We start from the raw sequence: 19,869 nt of genomic DNA, 5'->3' as shown, positions 1-19,869 counted from the left end.
GTATGTTGGAGAGAAACTTGTAGTTAACTAAAATTGCTTAATATTTAAGTTTACCAAGAGAATATATCTTGTTTTAACCATTAATGTTTATTAATGTTTTCAAAATATCCACCCTAAAAAATTATTGTATTCACCTGCCTTAAATTATACAATACGTAAAGTTCTAATCTTTAATGAGCTGGGATAATGTAGTAGTACCTGAATGAAGATCATCGCTATGAATGTCTGATGTACAGGATAAGAAAAGTTAGTTGCATATATGGAAAAGACAAGCTGAAGTCTAGAAGTCAGTTTTTTTTTTTTTTTTTTTTTTGAGATGGAGTCTTGCTCTGTCACCCAGGCTGGAGTGCAGTGGCATGATCTTGGCTCACTGCAACCTCCGCCTCCCAGGTTCAAGCGATTCTCCTGCCTCAGCCTCCTGAGTAATTGGGACTACAGGTGCGTGCCATCATGGCTGGCTAATTTTTTGTATTTTTAGTAGAGATGGGGTTTCACTGTGTTAGCCAGGATAGTCTTGATCTCCTGACCTCATGATCCGCCTGCCTCAGCCTTCCAAAGTGTTGGGATTACAGGCATGAGCCACCACACTTGGCCCTAGAAGTCAGATTTTTAAAAGCTGATATGTTAGTATCTCTTTTTAGGACATAGTGAATAAGAACATATATTAAAGTTATATAATGGCCTTTATAATGGTTATCTAATGGTTTTAGAGTAATGTTATCATTAACTTTATATTTCTTTAGTTTTCTGAATCTCAAAAAAAAATTCAATTCAAACATCAAGATTTTCAAGCAATTTTTTGAGACAGGGTCTCACTCTATTGCCCAGGCTACAGTGCAGTGGTGCAATCATGGCTCACCACAACCTTGACCTCCAGGGCTCAGGTGATCCTCTGGCCTCAGCCTCCTGAGTAGCTGGGACTACAGCCATGCACCATCATGGCTGGCGGGCAGAGCTCAGGAGTTCGAGACTAGCCTGGGTAACATGGTGAAACCCCATCTCTACTAAAAATACAAAAAATTAGCCGGGCGTGGCGGCATGCACCTGTAGTCCCATCTACTAGCGAGGCTAGTCGCGAACTCCTGGGCTCAAGCCATCTGCCTGCCTCAGCCTCCCCAAATGCTGGGACACAGGCGTGAGCCACTGCACCCAGCCTCAAGTGATTTTTAATGCAATAAATACAATCATGTGATGATGCATAAAGATGTCCCATAAGATTACAATACTGTATCTTCACGTATAGACATCTTCACGTATAAACATTTTCTATGTTTAAATATGTTAGGTACACAGATACTTACCATTGTGTTACAATTGTCCACAGTACTCAGTATAGTAACATGTTCTACAAGTTTATAGTCTAGGAGCAATAGGCTATATCATATAGGCTAGGTAGGTCGTAGGCTAAAAATCACCTAATGACACAATTCTCAGAATGTAGCCCTACCATTAAGCAATGAATGACTGTACTTTTAAGGTTATTTACTTTTGCAAATAGCTCAAAAAGGTACTCTGCTTTCTTTAGACTGGTCTTACACGAATGGTTTCTAAACTTTCAAATTTGAATAACAGTTGAAGGTATAACTAATGACCATTTTATTCTAAGACACGTCAAATATATCTTAAGATATGTCTTATGGGGTTTAAAGTGTACATGTTTATAATATATTTACCAGCTATATAGAAAATATTGATTTTCTAAAAGTATAAATTTTATAAGAGAAAAGGAAATACTGTGAATAATTAACTTATTTTTTAAGAGCACAGTGGGGACTTCAGGCCTTGGTTCAGGAAATAGCATACTGTGTCTTTTCTTTAACAATTGAATAGAAGTCACAGAGTTTTGTTATATAATTATTTACTTAGGCATACATAAAGCAAAATATTATTAGACTTCACTGAGATACAAACTGGCCTGAATTAGTGAAAGTCATATACTATATTTTTAAAGATTCACTGTTATATTATTTTCATGTAAAAATAGTAACCACAATTAGCTGCCCACAAAATGTTGTCAAGCAGAGATCCAACTGAGGCTCCTTTAATGAATAAAGACTTTTTAAGTAAATTTGTATCTGGAATCTTAATGAAAATCCATAGAAGTCTGATGGTTCTTAGGGCTAGTATACAACAGTTAAGAGCAACTAAATGATTCAATCTTCTGAGATGTTATTCGTCTTAACCAGTGGGTTGTTAACCAGATAACACAAAGCTAGGCTAGACTACTAATGAATATGCAATATTTCTTTTTTTCAGCTGGAGATATGTATGTGGTTTCATAGTATGCAAAATACCTTCTTCATGTTCTCACTGCCTTTTCAGAAGATCAGCAGGGAAAAGAGAAACTGACTTTCTTTAACGGCAGCTCTGCAGTATTTCTTCTTCTTTTTGGTCGTGAAACAGAAATGGAGGCATGACCTGTACTACTTCTGTTCACTCTGGTCTTAATATGAGAAAATACTATCTTCACTCAAGACCTGTCTACATTCAACACATTTATTACAGAAAGTTCAATGCTTTTTTACTGATACTATTGTCAATCTTTTTCTTTTTTTAAAGCTCAATTTGCTTATGTAGGGTGTAGTCAATTCCACCTTCTCAATTCACTAGCCTTGTCAATTTTATCTAGAGGCTTTGCTCAAACAACATTCTTTCTAGTTGTACTAAACCCAGGCTTGATATATGGCAAAAAGCAGGATAAAGAAGGTTTTAATTTCATATCCCAGATCCCAGGTGCCAGTTTTTAGCCTCAGAATCACAGAAAAAAATTCCTCATGCTCATTTGTAATTTCCAAATATAGAACATAAAAACCTATAATTCTAATGTTAAAATTCTTATCCTTACATAAGTTAACTAGTACTCTACTAAAATATGTTTTACTTAACTGTAACAACAAAGCTTCTTTGTAATTATGCCAGTAAGACGGAAATAACATTCTAACCAGAGATAACCTTCCCAACTTGGGTTGATTCTAAGAAAACGATTTCATGTGTTGATCGAATCGTCGGCGCTGTCAGGGCGGGTGCTGAAGAAGACCACTGGCCTTGTGGGATTGGCTGTGTGTAATACTCCACATGAGAGGCTAAGAATATTGTACACAAAGATTCTTGATGTTCTTGAGGAAATCCCTAAAAATGCAGCATATAGAAAGTATACAGAACAGATTACAAATGAGAAGCTGGCTATGGTTAAAGCGGAACCAGATGTTAAAAAATTAGAAGACCAACTTCAAGGCAGTCAATTAGAAGAGGTGATTCTTTAGGCTGAACATGAACTAAATCTGGCAAGAAAAATGAGGGAGTGGAAACCATGGGAGCCATTAGTGGAAGAGCCTCCTGCCGATCAGTGGAAATGGCCAATATAATTATTAAGTGACTTTGGTGTGTTGATGGGAAACTGATGTAATTAAATATTCTGCTATATTAAGGGCGTGTTCATATTACTGACATTTTATAATCAAGAAAAGTGACATAGAAAATATGTAGGAGAGTGTTAAAATTGGTGATTATGGTAATATGGTCATGTGAATCCATTTTTGATTTATAAAGTATTCACACAGGTTATTTCAAAGATGATATTTCTATGAACAGAGAGGTCATGGGAAGATTTGAAAATTATTAAAGAAAAATTCCTACAGATCTTCAATGCAGAGACCATAATCAAAAAGTAAAGTTTCTTTAGTAGTATGTTCAATACATCATTTAATTTTTCAAGTTATCCTGAAGAAGAAAAGGTCCTTAACTATTATAGTCTAAACAAATTTATAGATCACTGTTTGAGGTAAATAATAAGAGTGAATATTTTCAAATGTGATAAAATAGCACAAGTGGCTGGTGATAAAATTTGAAATTATGGTTAACCTCAGCTGTGATCTTATGTATGTAAAGCAAAATTTAAATATATAATTATAGGTTGATTACAAAATCCATAATGTCATTTTATTTTAGTCATTATTTGAATTATACCATTTACTCTGTTTTCTGATAGTTTTAATTTTATTATATTTTGTTGTTACTATATTATATTTGAAAACCTTCAAATTAGAATATATTGTACAGTTGAAGAAACTGACTTGGTACTTAAAAGAAAGATTTCCCATTGCACAGAGGTTATTGGAGAAACTTTTCCTTTTGTTGCATTTGTGGAAGTTAGTTTTCTGGCCCGTGGCCTTTAATTTTCTTAATCAACCTAATTACATCAGGATAGAGGTAGAGTTTCTGTAAAAGAGACATTAAGAGTTCCTGAAATTTATATCTGGCATACGGATAGGCTTATATTCAAAACATCTTAGTCATACGACTATAAATTAAAAGCAGAGCCACTAAAAAAAAAAAAAAAAAAAAGAAAAAAGAAAAAAGAAAACTATTTCATGTGTCTTTCCCCCCCCGCTTTGGAAATTCTAAAAGCAAAGCCTATAAATAATATCAACACCTTGTCAAAAAGCTGTCCCTTTAAAGGAGGAAGAAAATGTTTCTTCATGTTCTTAAATTAGCATTAGGTATATATGGAGACCCAGAAAATATAGTTAGGAAAGGAGCAAACTGAAAACAGCGTTAACTTAGTTTTCACTTATTTGGTTAGCTTCTGCCTGTTCTTACATATCATTTTATGTAAAGCTCAAATTGGAAATCTGTCCTGTGAAATATTCTTCCCTAATGGAATATTTTTTTTAAAACCGAAGATGATTACTCTTATGGCACAAATTTATTAGCATTTATGCAGTAATGCTAGAAACAACAAAAATCATAACAGTATTTTATACAGTAGGCAGTTCTTTTAGTGCAGGTACAGTATTTACAGTTAGCCTATTTCAAAATATTTTGTCATAAAGGAATTCTGACTCTAAAGTGATAGCCTTTTTGATGTAAATGCTAACAACATTTAAAATTTGAACAAGGAAATTTGCAGGAAGAATGCATAATGCTTTTTCTGTGTTTATCAAATTTGTCTTCATTTCAAAGTGTCCAAGAGTGCTATGATTCAGTTCAAGTTGTAGGAGAAGATGAAAAATAATTCTTCAAAGAATAATGAATAATGGTCCTATTAAACCTCCAACTAAAATTGCCAATATATATTTATTGGAAAGAAAAGAACTTTGAGATGACCAATACATTTTGGCAAGTGGTCGGTCTACTAAAGGTATGACCAAGCATGACTGTTACTGTTTTCTTAAGTCAGAATTTTTAATATATCATATAAAAGTAACTCAAAGTTTCTATAATCTTCTGCAGAAAACCTATATAGTAAGCCAAATGCAGCCCCCTAAATGATCACAAATGGTACCCATACCTATTTCGCTTTCTTTCCAGAAACTGTCCATCATCATTCAGTGAAATAGATATATTAATATACCACTAGATACTAGGAAACTCCCTAAAGACCTCTTAAGACCATGAAACACCACCCAAATCCAACATAAACACCAGCAAAGGCATATTTATTTCTAATAGCTTAATAACAAGGAAAAAAATACCATTCCCAATCTTCTCCACTTACCCAGGAGTTTTGCGATGATATAAAGTGCTTGTCCCCAAAGAAACAGTTTTCCATCACGGCCACAGTTGCTAGGAAATCGTTTTTGACTACCAGGGTTATTTTTTTCATATTCTACAAAGTCAGCTGGCACATAATAGTACTTTGGTACAACAGGATATCCTATGGAGTTTAAAAATAAGTATTTAAAATATAACAAATCTGTATTAGTCCATTCTCATGCTACTAATAAAGATATACCCAAGACTGCGTAATTTATAAAGGAAAGAGTTTTAATGGCCTCACAGTTCCACATGGCTGGGGAGGCCTCACAATCATGGTGGAAGGCGAAGGAAGAGCAAAGGTACGTTTTATATGGTGGCAGGCAAGAGGGCTTATGCATTTACAAAACCATCAGATCTCCTGAGACTTATTCACTACTATGAGAACAGTATGGGGGAAACCGCCCCCCATGATTCAATTATCTCCACCTGGCCCCACCCTTGACACATGGGAATTACTATAATTCAAGCTGAGCTTTGGGTGGGGATACAGCCGAACCATATCAAAATTACTGTCTTTCCCAAAATTTCCCTTCAAGACACTGTAATGATTAGAAAGCAGGGAGAGAGAATTCTTATACAGGAGGCAACAGATTTGATAAGCTATAGAAAGCTGGATATTCTGGTTCCTTTCAGATATTGCCAGTGAAAATCATGGAGAAAAAAAATGACTTAAAACACTAATTCAACAGCAGATTGTTATGCTTTGGCTAACAATGAGTACATAATCTCCCTCAACAACATTTAATACCTTTAAATGAATCAACAAATACACAGTATGCAAATATTGAGAGCCACAGAGGAAGCTATTTTTAATAGGATTATTCTGTAGAAGCTTCACAAATGAGATACTGTGTAATCTTAAATGAAGAATTATAACTCTGAGCCATTGCTAGAGCAAAGAAATCCCCATTTAAACATTAAGCCCATTATCTACCATTCAATATCACCGAAGAGAAAAAGCCATCTCCCCCGTGACCATTTAAAAATGGGTTGGTAGGAACTAAAATTATTATTTAATAGTAGAATCTTTGTGGATGATATAATGGGAAAATAATCAACAATCTATGTAGGATGCTACAGGAGACTTTTTGCAATATTAGCCCACAGTAAACTTAATTTTTCTAATGAAATTGCACAGATTTCCCTAAAATTTTGCTTCCTTACATATCAATCAACAATATTTGTGTCTAAAATCAGTAAGAAGGTCTATGATATACAGATAATACTTCAAACATCACTCTCTGAACATGATGAAGCCTGAAGTGAGGTACATTAAACTACTACATCTCAATGCATCAAAGATCTAATACTAAATATTAAAAGATCTGCTTCAAAGGATTTCAAATATTACATGCATTACAAAACTTAATACATTATTTCTCACTTGGACAAGTGATTATTTGTAGCATAAAGACAAAGATAACTTTTAAAAATTAATATTCACTTTGAAATCAATGTTTATCCATAAACATTTCACAACTTTTAACATTACAAGCATGTTAGTGAGCATATAATATTAAGTATTTACTCTGAGATATCTGTGGAAAACCCCAAAGAATATCATAAATTTCATGTGAGATAGGAATGGGGCTCAGTGCTGTGATTGTCAATACTTTAAAGCCCCAAAGACATCTAGAACATCTCATTTGGAATTCCTTTGAAAATTGGTTTTCCAGTTATACAGAAAATTCAGCTATGTTTTTTGAGGGTCCCTGCTGGTGTTTGACTGAAACAATATACCCTTACTCCTAAGACTGGGCCTTCTGACCATTTCTAAAATATTAAATCCATCCTTTAGCACCATGGCAGATGTTCAAAATACAATGCTAAGGACCCTAGAAAAAACTCCAAAGAGGGGGCCAGAATATTCTCGGCAATTCTAGTGCCTTTAGACAAGAGCAGAACCTCTCCAGGTAGCCCTCCGCAGGAGGGGCACTCACCTGACTATAGCATTTTTGGTGACCTGGATAAAAACTAGTCACTTTCTATACAGAGTAATGGAGTTACATAGTAAATAACAGATGGAGGAACTCAGTCCACCTGACAAACTATTTTGGAATGACTATTGCCATGTCCACCTAGATTCATCTCCATCTTTGTCTTGCTTAATCTTCTTTCTGATTTCATATCAGGGATCATTCATTTTTTTTCAATTTAATACAAATTATTGTTTTTTACAAAGGACTCACTTATACATTTCAAATAAACATTCAGGAAACGTTGGTAGGAAGAATTTCTTAAAAAAACAACTATACCTTCTGTGGTATGATGAAGTACTGGAGTCAAAAGATCCTGATATTCCTGTACTTGCTTAGGATTGCCTCTAAAAACTCCTAAAATATAAAATATAAAATCCAATAGCAGCTGAGCTTAATAAGGATCTCAAAAATTTTACCTTAGAAAAAATATATTAGCCCAGTTACAATTATTTTGGTAATTTTCTATGCCAATGGTAAAATTAAAGTGGAAAAAAAATGCAAATCTGTGTGATATTTTTCCAAGAAATTGGTTTTAGAAAGTCATGTTAGCATTTAGAATTGAAAACTGAATTTTAATTGAATTTTCCCTATTCCTAAGTATAAATGTTACAGACATTCACATTATCATGGATTACAGTATTAATGATTTCTACTAATAAAAATTTTTCTTTGTAAATATGAACAAAATATATATGCTATCATTTTTTGAATGCTTCCAAGTGTTTTTTTAATTCTTTAAATGATTTAGCATTCACTCAGAAAGCAAAAGAGTAGTATATACAAATGCAGGGCAATTAACATCACTGAAGCGCAGTCTATTTTTCTAGCTGAAAAGAGTCATAATTTATTTCTGCTCTTCTTTAAACCACTTAAATCCTACAGCTTAAATTTCAGGAAAAAGCTTGCTTAAATTTCAGGAAAAAGCTTACTTACCATCAATCATCATATAAAGGAAAAATATGGGAAATTCACATTCAATGCCATCAAATAGCTAAAACAGAAAATAAAACATTAAATTTTACACTAACAATTAAATTATTATTATTATTTTGAGACAAGATCTCACTCTGTGGCCCAGGCTGGAGTGCAGTGGCACAATCACGGCTCTCTGCAGCCTTGCCCTCCTGGGCTCAAGGGATCCTTTTTCCTGCCTCAGCCTCCCAAGTGGGAGGGCTGGGACTATAGACACAAACCACTATATCTGGCTATCTCTGTCTCTCTTTCTTTCTTTCTTTCTTCTTTCTTTTCTTTCTTTCCCTCCCTCCCTCCCTCTCTCTCCCTCTCTCTCTTTCTCTCTCTCTCTCTCTTTCTCTCTCCTCTCTCTCTCTCTTTCTCTCTTTCTCTCTTTCTTTCTTTCTTCTCAGAGATGTGGTCTCCTCCCTGTGTTGCCCAGGCTGGTCAAACCCCTGGCCTCAAGAGATCCTCTTATCTTGGCCTCCCAAAGTGCTGGGATTACAGGAATTACAGGCATGAACCACTGTGCCCAGCCACTAACAATTAAATTAGAAGAACTATAGTTAGGCGATATGTCAAAGATTTGTTTATAGCAATAAAGTTGAACTGATTTTGTAAGCAGTTTCCTTGTCCTTTTTTTAAAAAAATTTTTCCTCAGGTCTTATTATTCAAAAGCTCACTCATTCAGTCCATCAAACTGCAGTCCTTCAATAAATATTTACTGAATACTTACTAATGCCTGGAACCAACTAGACAGAGAGCTACTAAGACAAAAGACAGAGAACTTCCCTCAGAGGCTCACAGCCTAATAGGGAGGCCAGCATGTAAATAAACAACTACTATGCAGTAGGAAATATCTACACATGGTATGTCAGGCTCATAGGGAGTGGAACACCTGAGTCTGCCTTGGAATCAGGGAATGTTTACAGGAAAGGAGATGTTTCAGCTAACGCTGGATGGACTTCACTGGGGAGATGAGCTAAGGTAACTCAAGGCAAAGGAAGTAACAGTTACAAACCACAGATTCACAGAATCACAAAGTATGTTAAAGAATCTACCAGCAATTCAGTATTTCTGGAATAAGCAAGGACGAAGTAGTGAAAACTGAAACCCAACAGATGGGCCAGGACAGCCAGATCGGGAAGGGCCTTGCAGGTCATGCTAAGTAGCTAAGACTTTGGTCTGGAAATAAAAGAGAACCACAGGTGAATACTCAGCAGGATCAGATTTACTCATTATATTTACTTGCTAGACTGAGCAGCTGGTAATACTGAAGAGAGTTGTAGGGCAAAAAACAGGACCAGCTGGAATTCTGCTGGAGCAAAATCCAAAGAGAAAAGATGACAACCTAAACTGAGCTTTCTCAACTTCAGCACTACTGACATTGTGGCCAAATAATTCTTTGTTGTTGGGCTGTCCTGTGTGGTGCAGGAATGTTTAGTAGCATCCCTAGTATCCACCTTCCAGATGTCAGTAGTACCTACTATATTGTGATAACCCAAAATGTCTGCAGACATTGTCAAATGTCTCCTGGAGGGCAAAATCGCCCCAGATCCACTAGCCTAAACCAGGGAGTAATAGAGAGGAAAAAACAGAATTTTAGGATTTTTAGGAGGCTAAATCTGCCAGCCTTGGTGATTGACAAAGGTAGATGGGTGAGAAGGAAGTGCCTAGAATGACTCTCAGGTATAGGGCTTGGGCACAGGAGTGGAAGCTGAATACAGGCAAACTGTAAGACATCTAAGCGAGGATGTTCACAAGGCAGCTGCATACAGGGGGTGGGCACTTGAGGAGAGGTATGAGTTAGGGATGGAGATCTGTGGTTAATAGCTATAGCTGAAGCTAAGAGTTCACAGCCAGAATGAAGAGAGCTAGGGCTGTGGATGGACCCTAGGAGAACAGCAAGGTTTAAGAGGGGGCAGAAGAGGAGGAACCTGCAAAGGAGACTAAGAAGTAAGTGAGAGAAGTGGAGAATAAAGAAAGGGGTCACAGCCAATGGAGAATGTTCCAACAAACAAGACTCAGCAAAGACACTCAAATGCCAAGTTCTGTGAAACGAGATCAGAAAAGCATCCACTCCGACTCAGTAATGTAAATGGATTGAAGCCAGCACAGCTACTGGGGAGTGCTCAGAAGTAAGGCAGTTTGTAAGGGGAAAGAGTAAGCGGGATGTAAACAAGGAGACACCAAGTAGAGGTCATGCTTTTCAGATGTGTGGCACCAAGAGAAAGAGGATGGAAGTGGACAGGGAAAGGGCTGAGGAAGGGTTTCGTTTGGTTTCTTAATGATAAACATCAATGTGCTTAATGACGAAAAAAGCTAATTTAAGTTGGGGAAACAAGACAGAGAAGTAGAAATGGAGATGAGGAGAAAAAAGAAAGAGAAACAGATATCCTTTTATCACAGAAGAAAACAAGTGAGGGTGTCAAGAAAGTAAAAGAGAATAAGATGGGGTATACACAGGATGGGTTAGCCTTAGAACAGAGAGCTCCTTCTGTGAGGCAAGAGAGATGGAGGTAAGCATGGATGAAGGAAAGACACAGTGGAGGAGACCATGCAGAAATGAAAGGCTATCAAGTAGAAAATAAAAAGGAAAGTCTGCAAACTTGAGTACAAACAGGAAAAAGCTGGAAAAGCTTTCATGGGGAGTTCCTGGCAGAGTCAGATAGCAGGACTGACAAGAACCGACAGCAATGATGAGGCTGAACCAAGAAAGATCTCCTGACTGTGGGGCAGCTCCTACCCACAGTGCTGTGGCTTTCCTTGGTGGTGCTCAGCAGAAGGTGCAGAAAGCTTGCTGGCAGATCCAAAGCAAGAAAGCTTGCTGGACAGATCCAAAGTTGGAAGTGTGCGAGGTGGTAGTTAGTTGCAGGTGGTCCAATTCAAATGTAAGTGCTGTAAATATTGGCACAGAAAATGTATTAAATAGGAAAGAAACATTTGAAGGTGTTTAAGAGATAAATGGATCTTTTGGCCCAACCTAACAGATTGTAACACTGCCAACACTGCTAAAATTTCAAAAGTGCACACAATAAAATGGTTTCCAAGTGATAGTCAACTGTGAAATTAAATAAAGCTGGATGTGGTGGTGTATGCCTGTAGTCTGAGCTACTTGGGAGGCTGAGGCAGGAGAATCACTTGAGCCCTGGAGTTCCAGTCCAGCCTGGGCAACATAGGGGGATCTGGTCTCTATTTAAAAAAAAAAAAAAAAGAAGTTAAATAAAATGATAAATAGTTTGTCTAGTTTTTCTGCAAAAGTGTATGATAAATTTTAAAATAGTATGTTAATTGCCAAACAACTTAAAAGGTATAATGTTGCCTACATATTTTCTACATACAGATTCCTAGGGACCTTACCTACCTTCAGTGAGTGAGCCAATTATGCCCATGAATACAAAATACCTTTCAGCCGGGCACAGTGGCTCACGCTTGTAATCCCAGCACTTTGGGAGGCCTAGGAGGGCAGATCACTTGGTCAGGAGTTCAAGACCAGCCTGGCCAACATGGTGAAACCCCATCTCTACTAAAAACACAAAAAAATTAGCTGGGCTGGGCATTGTGGCATGTGCCTGTAATCCCAGCTACTCAGGAAGCTGAGGCAGGAGAATTGCTTGAACCCAGGAGGTGGAGGTTACAATGAGCTGAGATCATGCCACTGCTCTCCAGCCTGGGCAACAGAGCAAGACTCCATCTCAAAAGGAAAGAAACAAAAAACCAAAATACCTTTCAATACACTACATTAAAGCAAAGTCCTCAGCAATGTGCATGACTTCTTACTTTTTTGGGGTGCTGTTTTCTAGATGGCTTAAAAGCAGCTAGTATAAAACTACATATAGTGGTATATGTGTTTTGAAATACAAAATATTTTAAAACTAAACATTTAGAGGACTATATTTTAAAAGAAAGTGTCTAAATGAAACAGATAAGGGAAGATGGAATGGCCTATCAGTTTTAATAAAATAATTTGCTTAATAGATTGAAAGGAATATTACAAACAGATATTTAATATTATATAAGACAAATAGTATGGATCAGGCAAACATAGGACTGAAAATGCAATAGAAAAATTATTCACCCAATAAATGAACATGGCCCATTATCAGTAAATACCTCACTGGTAATAAGAGCTAACACTTACTGAGCATTCACTATGTGCCAAGCACTATTCTAAGCACTTTTATGTAAGTTATTTAATTGTCATAAGAACCTCATGATATAGGTACTATTATTATTTTACAAATGAAAAAATTAAACACAGAGACAGATTAATTAACTGGCCCAGGGCCACATAGCTAGTAAGTAGCAGAGCCAGAATTCAAACCCAATGGTCAGTCTCCTGAATCTGTGCTTTTGATTGCTCTGATATGCGATTACCATGGAATATTTTTTAATACCTTAATTTCAGCTGGCTTGTAGTAGCATCTGTTGGGATCTTCCAATGATGTTCTATACCCATCTCTCAAGAAACGTTTAAATCCATATTTTCCTTTTAATTTTCTAACCACTTTATCAAGTGTCTGGCTAAAAAGAACTTCATCATCCAGGGCAAATGCAGGATAACTGATGCAGGGGAGCAGGGCAGCATCTGTATTCTGGAGGCAATGAGAAAGAGAGACTGTGAGTGTCCACACCGATGTGATCAACACAGCCCAAGGAGAATGATAGAGATGAAAAGCCAGCGAGGTTATGCAGTCAAAAGTGAGCAAGCTCTGCTCCCAGGATCAGACAGATGTTTCTATGGCATGTTCCAGGAAACCTTACAGAGGAGATAAAACTTTATTTGTTGATAGTATTTTCAAGATTCAATGGGCTCAAATGTCAAAATATTAATTAAAATGGTGCACAAAAATTTAATAGTTGTCACAACTTAGTTTTTCACAACAATTTGCTTATAATAATGAAAAAGAGGAAACAACCTAAATGTCCAACAATTAGTTGAGTAAATTAGCAACTATTAAAATTTATATTGTAGAAATCTGTTTACTGGTATGGGGCAGTATCCAATATCCATTCACAGAGCTAGGTTATCAATCAATATAAAAAGTACTCTTATAGCTTTGTAAAATAAAAATATTATATATGTCTAAAAATAAGTGAAAACATATATACCCAAATGTTGTCAAGATTGTATTAGAGTAGTGGCATGAGTGGGTATTATATTATTTGCTTATTTGGGGAGCTTTTTTTTTTTAATGATAATCTTACATTACTTACACAAAAGAGTTGTTTTGAATAACTAAATTATTCCACTTTGGGTGTTTTCTAAATAACAGAACCACAAATAGTCCCTAGAAAATTCTGCAATCAGGTAGGATAAGCATACAGAAGTTCATCAGGCAAGGGGAAAAAGTGAATTGAATGAGAGAACAGAAATAAGGAATGGAAGGTTATTTTATCCAAAAGATATATACACTATGAAAAATATTTTTCTAATATACCATGGCAAAAAAATAATTCACGTTGGCCTAATGTTGCTACTCCCCCAAAAGAAAAGTCTATTTTTCTATTCTCCTGCAAAAGATTCAAAGGCCAAAGCAGCCGTGTCCACAACTCTTGTCCACTTCCTAAGACCTCCCCAGGCCAGAGGAGTAAGGGGCAATATCTATCATGTCCTCTTATCCCTTCTGGATGACCACTAACATTTTAGAGTACTTTATTGGAAATTAAGATAAAACTACATAGAAATCATAAATAATAGTTCATGTTAAATTTATCATTATTAAATGTCTCACATGTGATCTTGATTCTCTGGGTAACAGCGAGCACAAAGTTTGCCTGTTGCGATTGTGAGCATCGAGATCCACAAATATAACTGACCACGAACAGCCCTGGAGAGAGAAAAAGAAAAACATTTCCTAAATTAAGAAAAAAGACTTGTAGACCTTTGGCATTTTGACTGCGAAAACTTCACAAAAATACTGACATTGTCTGCATCTTGAGTGTGGAGTTCCAGAAGATTTAAATTTTGTTTGTACTTTCAATATTTCTCAAATATCCTGCAATAAACATTAATTTTATAATCATAAAAATGTTATTTTTGTTTTCCCTAGTTTTCCTTGACTTTCTTATAAATCAAAATGTACTGATTACAAGATAGCCAATATATTAGTGACATTTATTTTAATGAAAATACAATTAGTTTAGCTAACATGACAAAGAATGAGAATGCAGATTCATAAAATCCGAGTTGTACATTCCTCATAAATAAAGACTATATGATCAAACTAAACAAATTTAGATACAATCTAGATGAATGTAAAAGAATACTGGATTAAAATATGAAGACAGGAGAATCTCAAATAACAACAAAGCAACTAATCTGAACAAATATTCACCACATCAGGCACTATGCTTTATGTGTCACATGGATTGTCTCATTTAATATCCGTATGTAGATATTGTTTTCCCTATTTTACTGAAAAGGACATTAAGACTTACTTTAACAGAGTAAAGTTTCAAAATCAAGTCTCTGACACAGAGGCCCATTCTTTAAACACTAGATTATACAATTCCCCCATATACGTATATATGCACACACACATATATATATATTTCAAGTAAAAAAAAAAAGCTTGAATAAAACAAATAGGTGTAACAGAAAATCTTAACCTATCTGCTAACCAGTTTAAAACTAGTGCATTCCATATTCAACAGCTTTACTGGGGAGCTAAATATTTGAAATCACATAGAACTGGATGGGAATAAGGAGAATACTCAGAAAAATACATGGGGAAAGGGAGAAGAGAATTATAAATTTCATGTTACTTTAATACTATTTTCTGAAGCTCATCCCAATTCTCACCAACTTCACAGATGCATTCAAACTGAAACAAAAATATCTCCAACCAATCACCTAGACTGAACTTCAAAATCTAGCAGCACCAGACCCCATATCCAGATGTCAGATTCACTAGAGGTGTTTTTTTCCTAGTAGCCCATGTTTGTACATGAAAATTAGCTCATAAAATAGAATGATTTCTCATTCAGAATATCATTTTAAAATCTTTTTAAAATCTGACAAGTAAATTAATAAATGAACAGTGATTCGGTGAGGCTGTCTCTCAACCACCAGATGAATGGTAAACTATCCTTTCTGTCACTCCGGAGTTCCAACCTCCCATCTCTACTGGTTCAGCAGCAGCTGCCGCTGGCAAGGTACTGTGCACTCTGCTTTCAGGAAAACAAACAAGATCAAATTTGACCTGTGCTCTCAAGGAGCTGACCCAGGCAACAGTCCTGAACAAGATTATTAAGAAAACAAAAAGGCAGCATACCACAACACATGACTTAGTTTCACCAAAGTTAGTGGTTTAAGGGGGAGAAGAAAATTATAAAACAAGTCCCCAGGGAAGTTGGGGCACTTCATAGAGAAGGTGAGGACCATAGCTAGGCTCTGAATTTTGGTGAAATGGGAGCAAGTAGGGTAGTTAGAACAAAACAGCAGAGAAATAAATGGATATAATATGTTAGGAGCCTATGAATACACAAAAAATAGGAGCTATAATTTATCTTTAGGCCAAGAATAAAGTTAATTGCATACCAAACTATCTGCCTGCAATTAAATTTTCAAAAGATACAACCTAAGTAGGATAATTTATAAATAATGAAGTGAAATGGCAAATTTGGCAATTCTCTATGTTACTTGATTAATGTAAACAGCCAACTTCTATTTTCTGGCCGTAAATAAATGGCTTATTTGTCTAAATTCATCAAAGTATTTATTCAGCTCTCAATTTTTCTCTGCCAACCTAAGATATATGCCCAAAGGGAAAAATAATCTTATAATGTTACCATATTTTAACACCAAGACCAAAGGGTGATTAACTATATTGTTTGGCTGTCTTCTTACAAAAATATCCCATGCTTTAGGCATTATGGTCCAGATTTCCAGGAGGGTAAAATCTCCCCAGGTCATGGGCAGCTATTCCCAATCCAGAAGCAAGTCTTTTTAAGAGTCATCAAGGAGAACCCACAAATGGAATTAATTATCACCTACTTTAAATCATCAGACACATTAATTTAAGGCCTGCAAATTTCAAAGGAAGCTAGATGTCTGCACTGCTTTGAACACTTTGCATAACATGAGCAATCTCTCTAGTCATTACCTTTTAGATTCTGGTCTCGGCTCATTTGTCAGTATCTTGATTTCCCCAATTAAGGATAGGAATATGAAAGGATGTTTTATATGTATATGTCACTTCAGAGTATCAGATTAACTTTGGATATTTTATTTTCATCTTCCATTTCCTGAAAACATTATAATTCTGCCATAATATCCTGACTCCACCTAAAGAGCTTATTTTAAGACTGACAGCTCAAACTTTACTCCCTAACCAAGTTTCTGTAATTGTTTTAGTCTAGTAAATGCACTGGGACTGGAAGATGATTCTGAAACCTGACCACTGTCATGGGGACTTGAGTTCCAGTGGTGGGGAAGGGCTGCACTGCACTTCCCTTAATCCCATGACCAGAACAACCACTTTTGAGACAGTCCCTAAGGCCAAGGGTACCAAATGTAAACATAAGACTTTGCTGATCTCACTGGTCTCAATTAAAAAGAAAACAATTTGAAGACTGATCTTTCTTTTCTTCATTAATCACTTCTCAGAGCCTGAGCTAAGGGACTTGCTGCCCTCATCTAGACTCAAAAAATAAAACAAGGTACAACTGGTCATTGGATCTACCTATCGTACATGATCTTCACATTCTTATTCTGGAACAAAACCACACCGCAAAACTATGGTCAGGAGATTTTCTCCCCTAGTTCAGTTATGAGGCTGTCACTGAGCTCTGTAGCAGAGCCTGGAGAAATGTATTCTTCCGGAAAGGGTATTTACTGATAGGAATTTCCCTTCTGCACCAAGGCTGTGGTGGCAATAGATGTGTAAATAGCCAACTTTTGCTTACTGACCCAACAGCTCTTTCCAGCAGCCCCTCTCACAACCCAAGCTTCTTCGTCCTCATGCACATACTGTGAAAGGAATTCTCAAACTACAGAGAAAGATAAATTTGAACATGAATTTTCAGGGTCTCAAAAGAGCAGAGCTGAGACTCGAACCCAGGAATCACAAAACTGTTGCTTACTATGACTATGACATTTGATGAAAATAAATACTGATAGACTAAAATATTACTGTTTAAATATTATCAAACATTATTTAAATAATATTTAAATATATTTGTCATGAAATTTATACAGAATATATTTGAGATCATGATGAAATATGTGATTCCCATATTGAGGATTATATATGTTTCTAAATGTAGCTCTGCCCCAAATTGGCTTTTATTGTAAACAAATCATTACGGAAACTAGGCCTTTTTATCACATCTTATTCTCAGTGTCCCAAAGAAAAATAAATTTGGAAAATAGTTTCAGAAAAAGATTTAAAGTGTTTTTTTTTCCTTGAATAATAAGTTATTATTGGAAAAAAAGGAGGAAGTATAGGAATGCATAATAATCATAACCAAAGCAAAAAACTTTACCACCCAACAACTGCCCGTAAAAATAAAATTAACATTTGTTTTATCTCATATGCTGAAGCCAGGGGCAAAAGGCAAGCCTTTCACACTATTTGTGAAATGGATACCTCTTTCAGAAGCTCAATAATTATTAAGCAAAAAACAGCTTAAGAGTTTTCAAAGAAAATGCACAGCTCCCAATTCTAAAAGTAGAAAGTGTCCAACAGCTGAAATTTCCCATACCAACAAGTTGATCTTCTATTAATAGATTCATTATGGAGTGGCACTGGTTTAATTCCTGGTTTTGCCCCTGTGTGGTGTGATCTGAGAAACACTACCTCAATCTTCCGATCATTCATTTTGAGAGAGGGGCTCTACCATCTCTCTTGAGTTGCCACCAAGAAGGAATGTACTTTTTGAAAGTTCTAAATTAATTTAGTTAAAGACACACGATCAGGTCTTCCAAAACCTTATACCAATGGCCTTTAGAAATAACCGTGAATATCAATATGATCTGAAATCCCTCAAGTCTTGAGGTGGTTTCCATGGATTTTCATTTGAATAAAAGCATTTCTTTATGTCAATTCTTTTCCCAGCAACTGACTTTTAATTAGATCACAGCTCTTTTAAGTATATACAATGACATTATAAAATGATTGAACACTAAAAAGATCACATGCACTTTTAAATGTGCCACTGTTTAGCAGGCACATTATTAATTTAACTGCTGTAGAGGTGGTAATAGTAACATTTTCAAAGTCATATTTCTGCAATTCTCCACATCAGAAAAAAGAGACGAAAGGGAATTTGTAAAACTAGGACACTGACACTACCTTGTAAAAATGGAAGATGAAGGGACTTTACTGGCAACATGTGATATTCTTGTGGCTAAAGAAATAAGACATGGCCCGGTGTGGTGGCTCACGGCTGTAATCCCAGCACTTTGGGAGGCCAAGGCGGGTGGATCACCTGAGGTAAGGAGTTCAAGACCAGCCTGGCCAACGTGGTGAAACCCCACCTCTATTAAAAATCCAAAAATTAGCCGGGTGTGGTGGCACATGCCTGTACTCCCAGCTACTCGGGAGGCTGAGGCAGGAGAATCGCTTGAACCCAGGAGGTGGAGATTGCAGTGAGCCGAGATCGTGCCACTGCACTCCAGCCTGGGTGACAAGAGCAAGAAGCTGTCTCAAAAAAAAAAAAGAAAGAAAGAAGACATTATCTGTCCATATTTCTATCTGAAACAATCAAGTAGTAGTCAATTCAGCAAATATTTGGTGCATAGCTCCATTGGAAATAGACGTGACCTGAACAAGGCCAAAAATTAACTCGGCTTAGAGCAGTTGTTCTCACCCTTGATTGTATATTAGAATTCCTGAGAAGTTCCAAAAAATCTCAATGCCAAGGCCTCCCCCTACACCAATTAAATCAGAATCCCTGGAAGTAGAGCTCATATATGAGTATTTTTTTTAATTCCTCAAATGATTCCAATGCATAGTCAAGATTGAGAAACTGGCTGAGGAACAATATCAGCAATACAGTTATAACTCAGAATCTAAATGCAGAGTAAAGTAATTTAGTGATTTTAGAATTATAGCTGAGTAATTTATGAAAGCTTCCTGGGAAAAGTAGAGCACTGAAAGATGGGTAGAGTTAGGAAATGTAGCTTGTATGTATGTGTGTGAGTATACACACAATTGGAAGGGGTGCATACAGGTATGTAAGCAACATACACTAAGACTCAGGTACTTCAAAGGAGATGACACTATTGCAAAAAAGAGCTGGCTACTACCATGTAACAGCCAACCAAGAGACACTCAGCTCCATTCAGCTCAGTATTTGGTATGTCACAGAAGCCAGGTTAGCAAGACCTGTACCTTTCCAGACTGCTGATAACATCAGCTCTGGTTTAATCCATGCCTCCTCTCAGTCTCCTTGA

At 36.3% G+C, this 19,869-nt stretch overlaps 1 protein-coding gene and 1 pseudogene across 4 annotated transcripts in view; one reads left to right on the top strand and one right to left on the bottom strand.

Annotated features, from left to right (window-relative positions):
* PHKB (phosphorylase kinase regulatory subunit beta) overlaps positions 1–19,869 on the bottom strand; it is a 240,443-nt gene that overhangs the window by 98,997 nt on the left and 121,577 nt on the right. For all 4 annotated transcript variants that reach the window (XM_008973202.5, XM_003819794.6, XM_008973201.6 and 1 more), the window contains 5 exons: positions 14,204–14,299; positions 12,866–13,063; positions 8,451–8,508; positions 7,794–7,871; positions 5,498–5,656 (listed from right to left, as the gene is read on the bottom strand). In XM_008973202.5, coding sequence (XP_008971450.3) covers positions 5,498–5,656; positions 7,794–7,871; positions 8,451–8,508; positions 12,866–13,063; positions 14,204–14,299 — 589 coding nt within the window. The remainder of the gene's footprint in view (positions 1–5,497; positions 5,657–7,793; positions 7,872–8,450; positions 8,509–12,865; positions 13,064–14,203; positions 14,300–19,869) is intronic.
* Positions 2,970–3,484, top strand: LOC103786280 (NADH dehydrogenase [ubiquinone] 1 alpha subcomplex subunit 5-like; annotated as a pseudogene).

The sequence above is a fragment of the Pan paniscus genome, chromosome 18 (genome assembly GCF_029289425.2).
Source record: "Pan paniscus chromosome 18, NHGRI_mPanPan1-v2.0_pri, whole genome shotgun sequence".
Classification (NCBI taxonomy): Eukaryota; Metazoa; Chordata; class Mammalia; order Primates; family Hominidae; genus Pan; species Pan paniscus.
The sequence above is the reverse complement of the archived record's forward strand: the minus strand, read 5'-3'. Positions and strand labels throughout refer to the sequence as shown.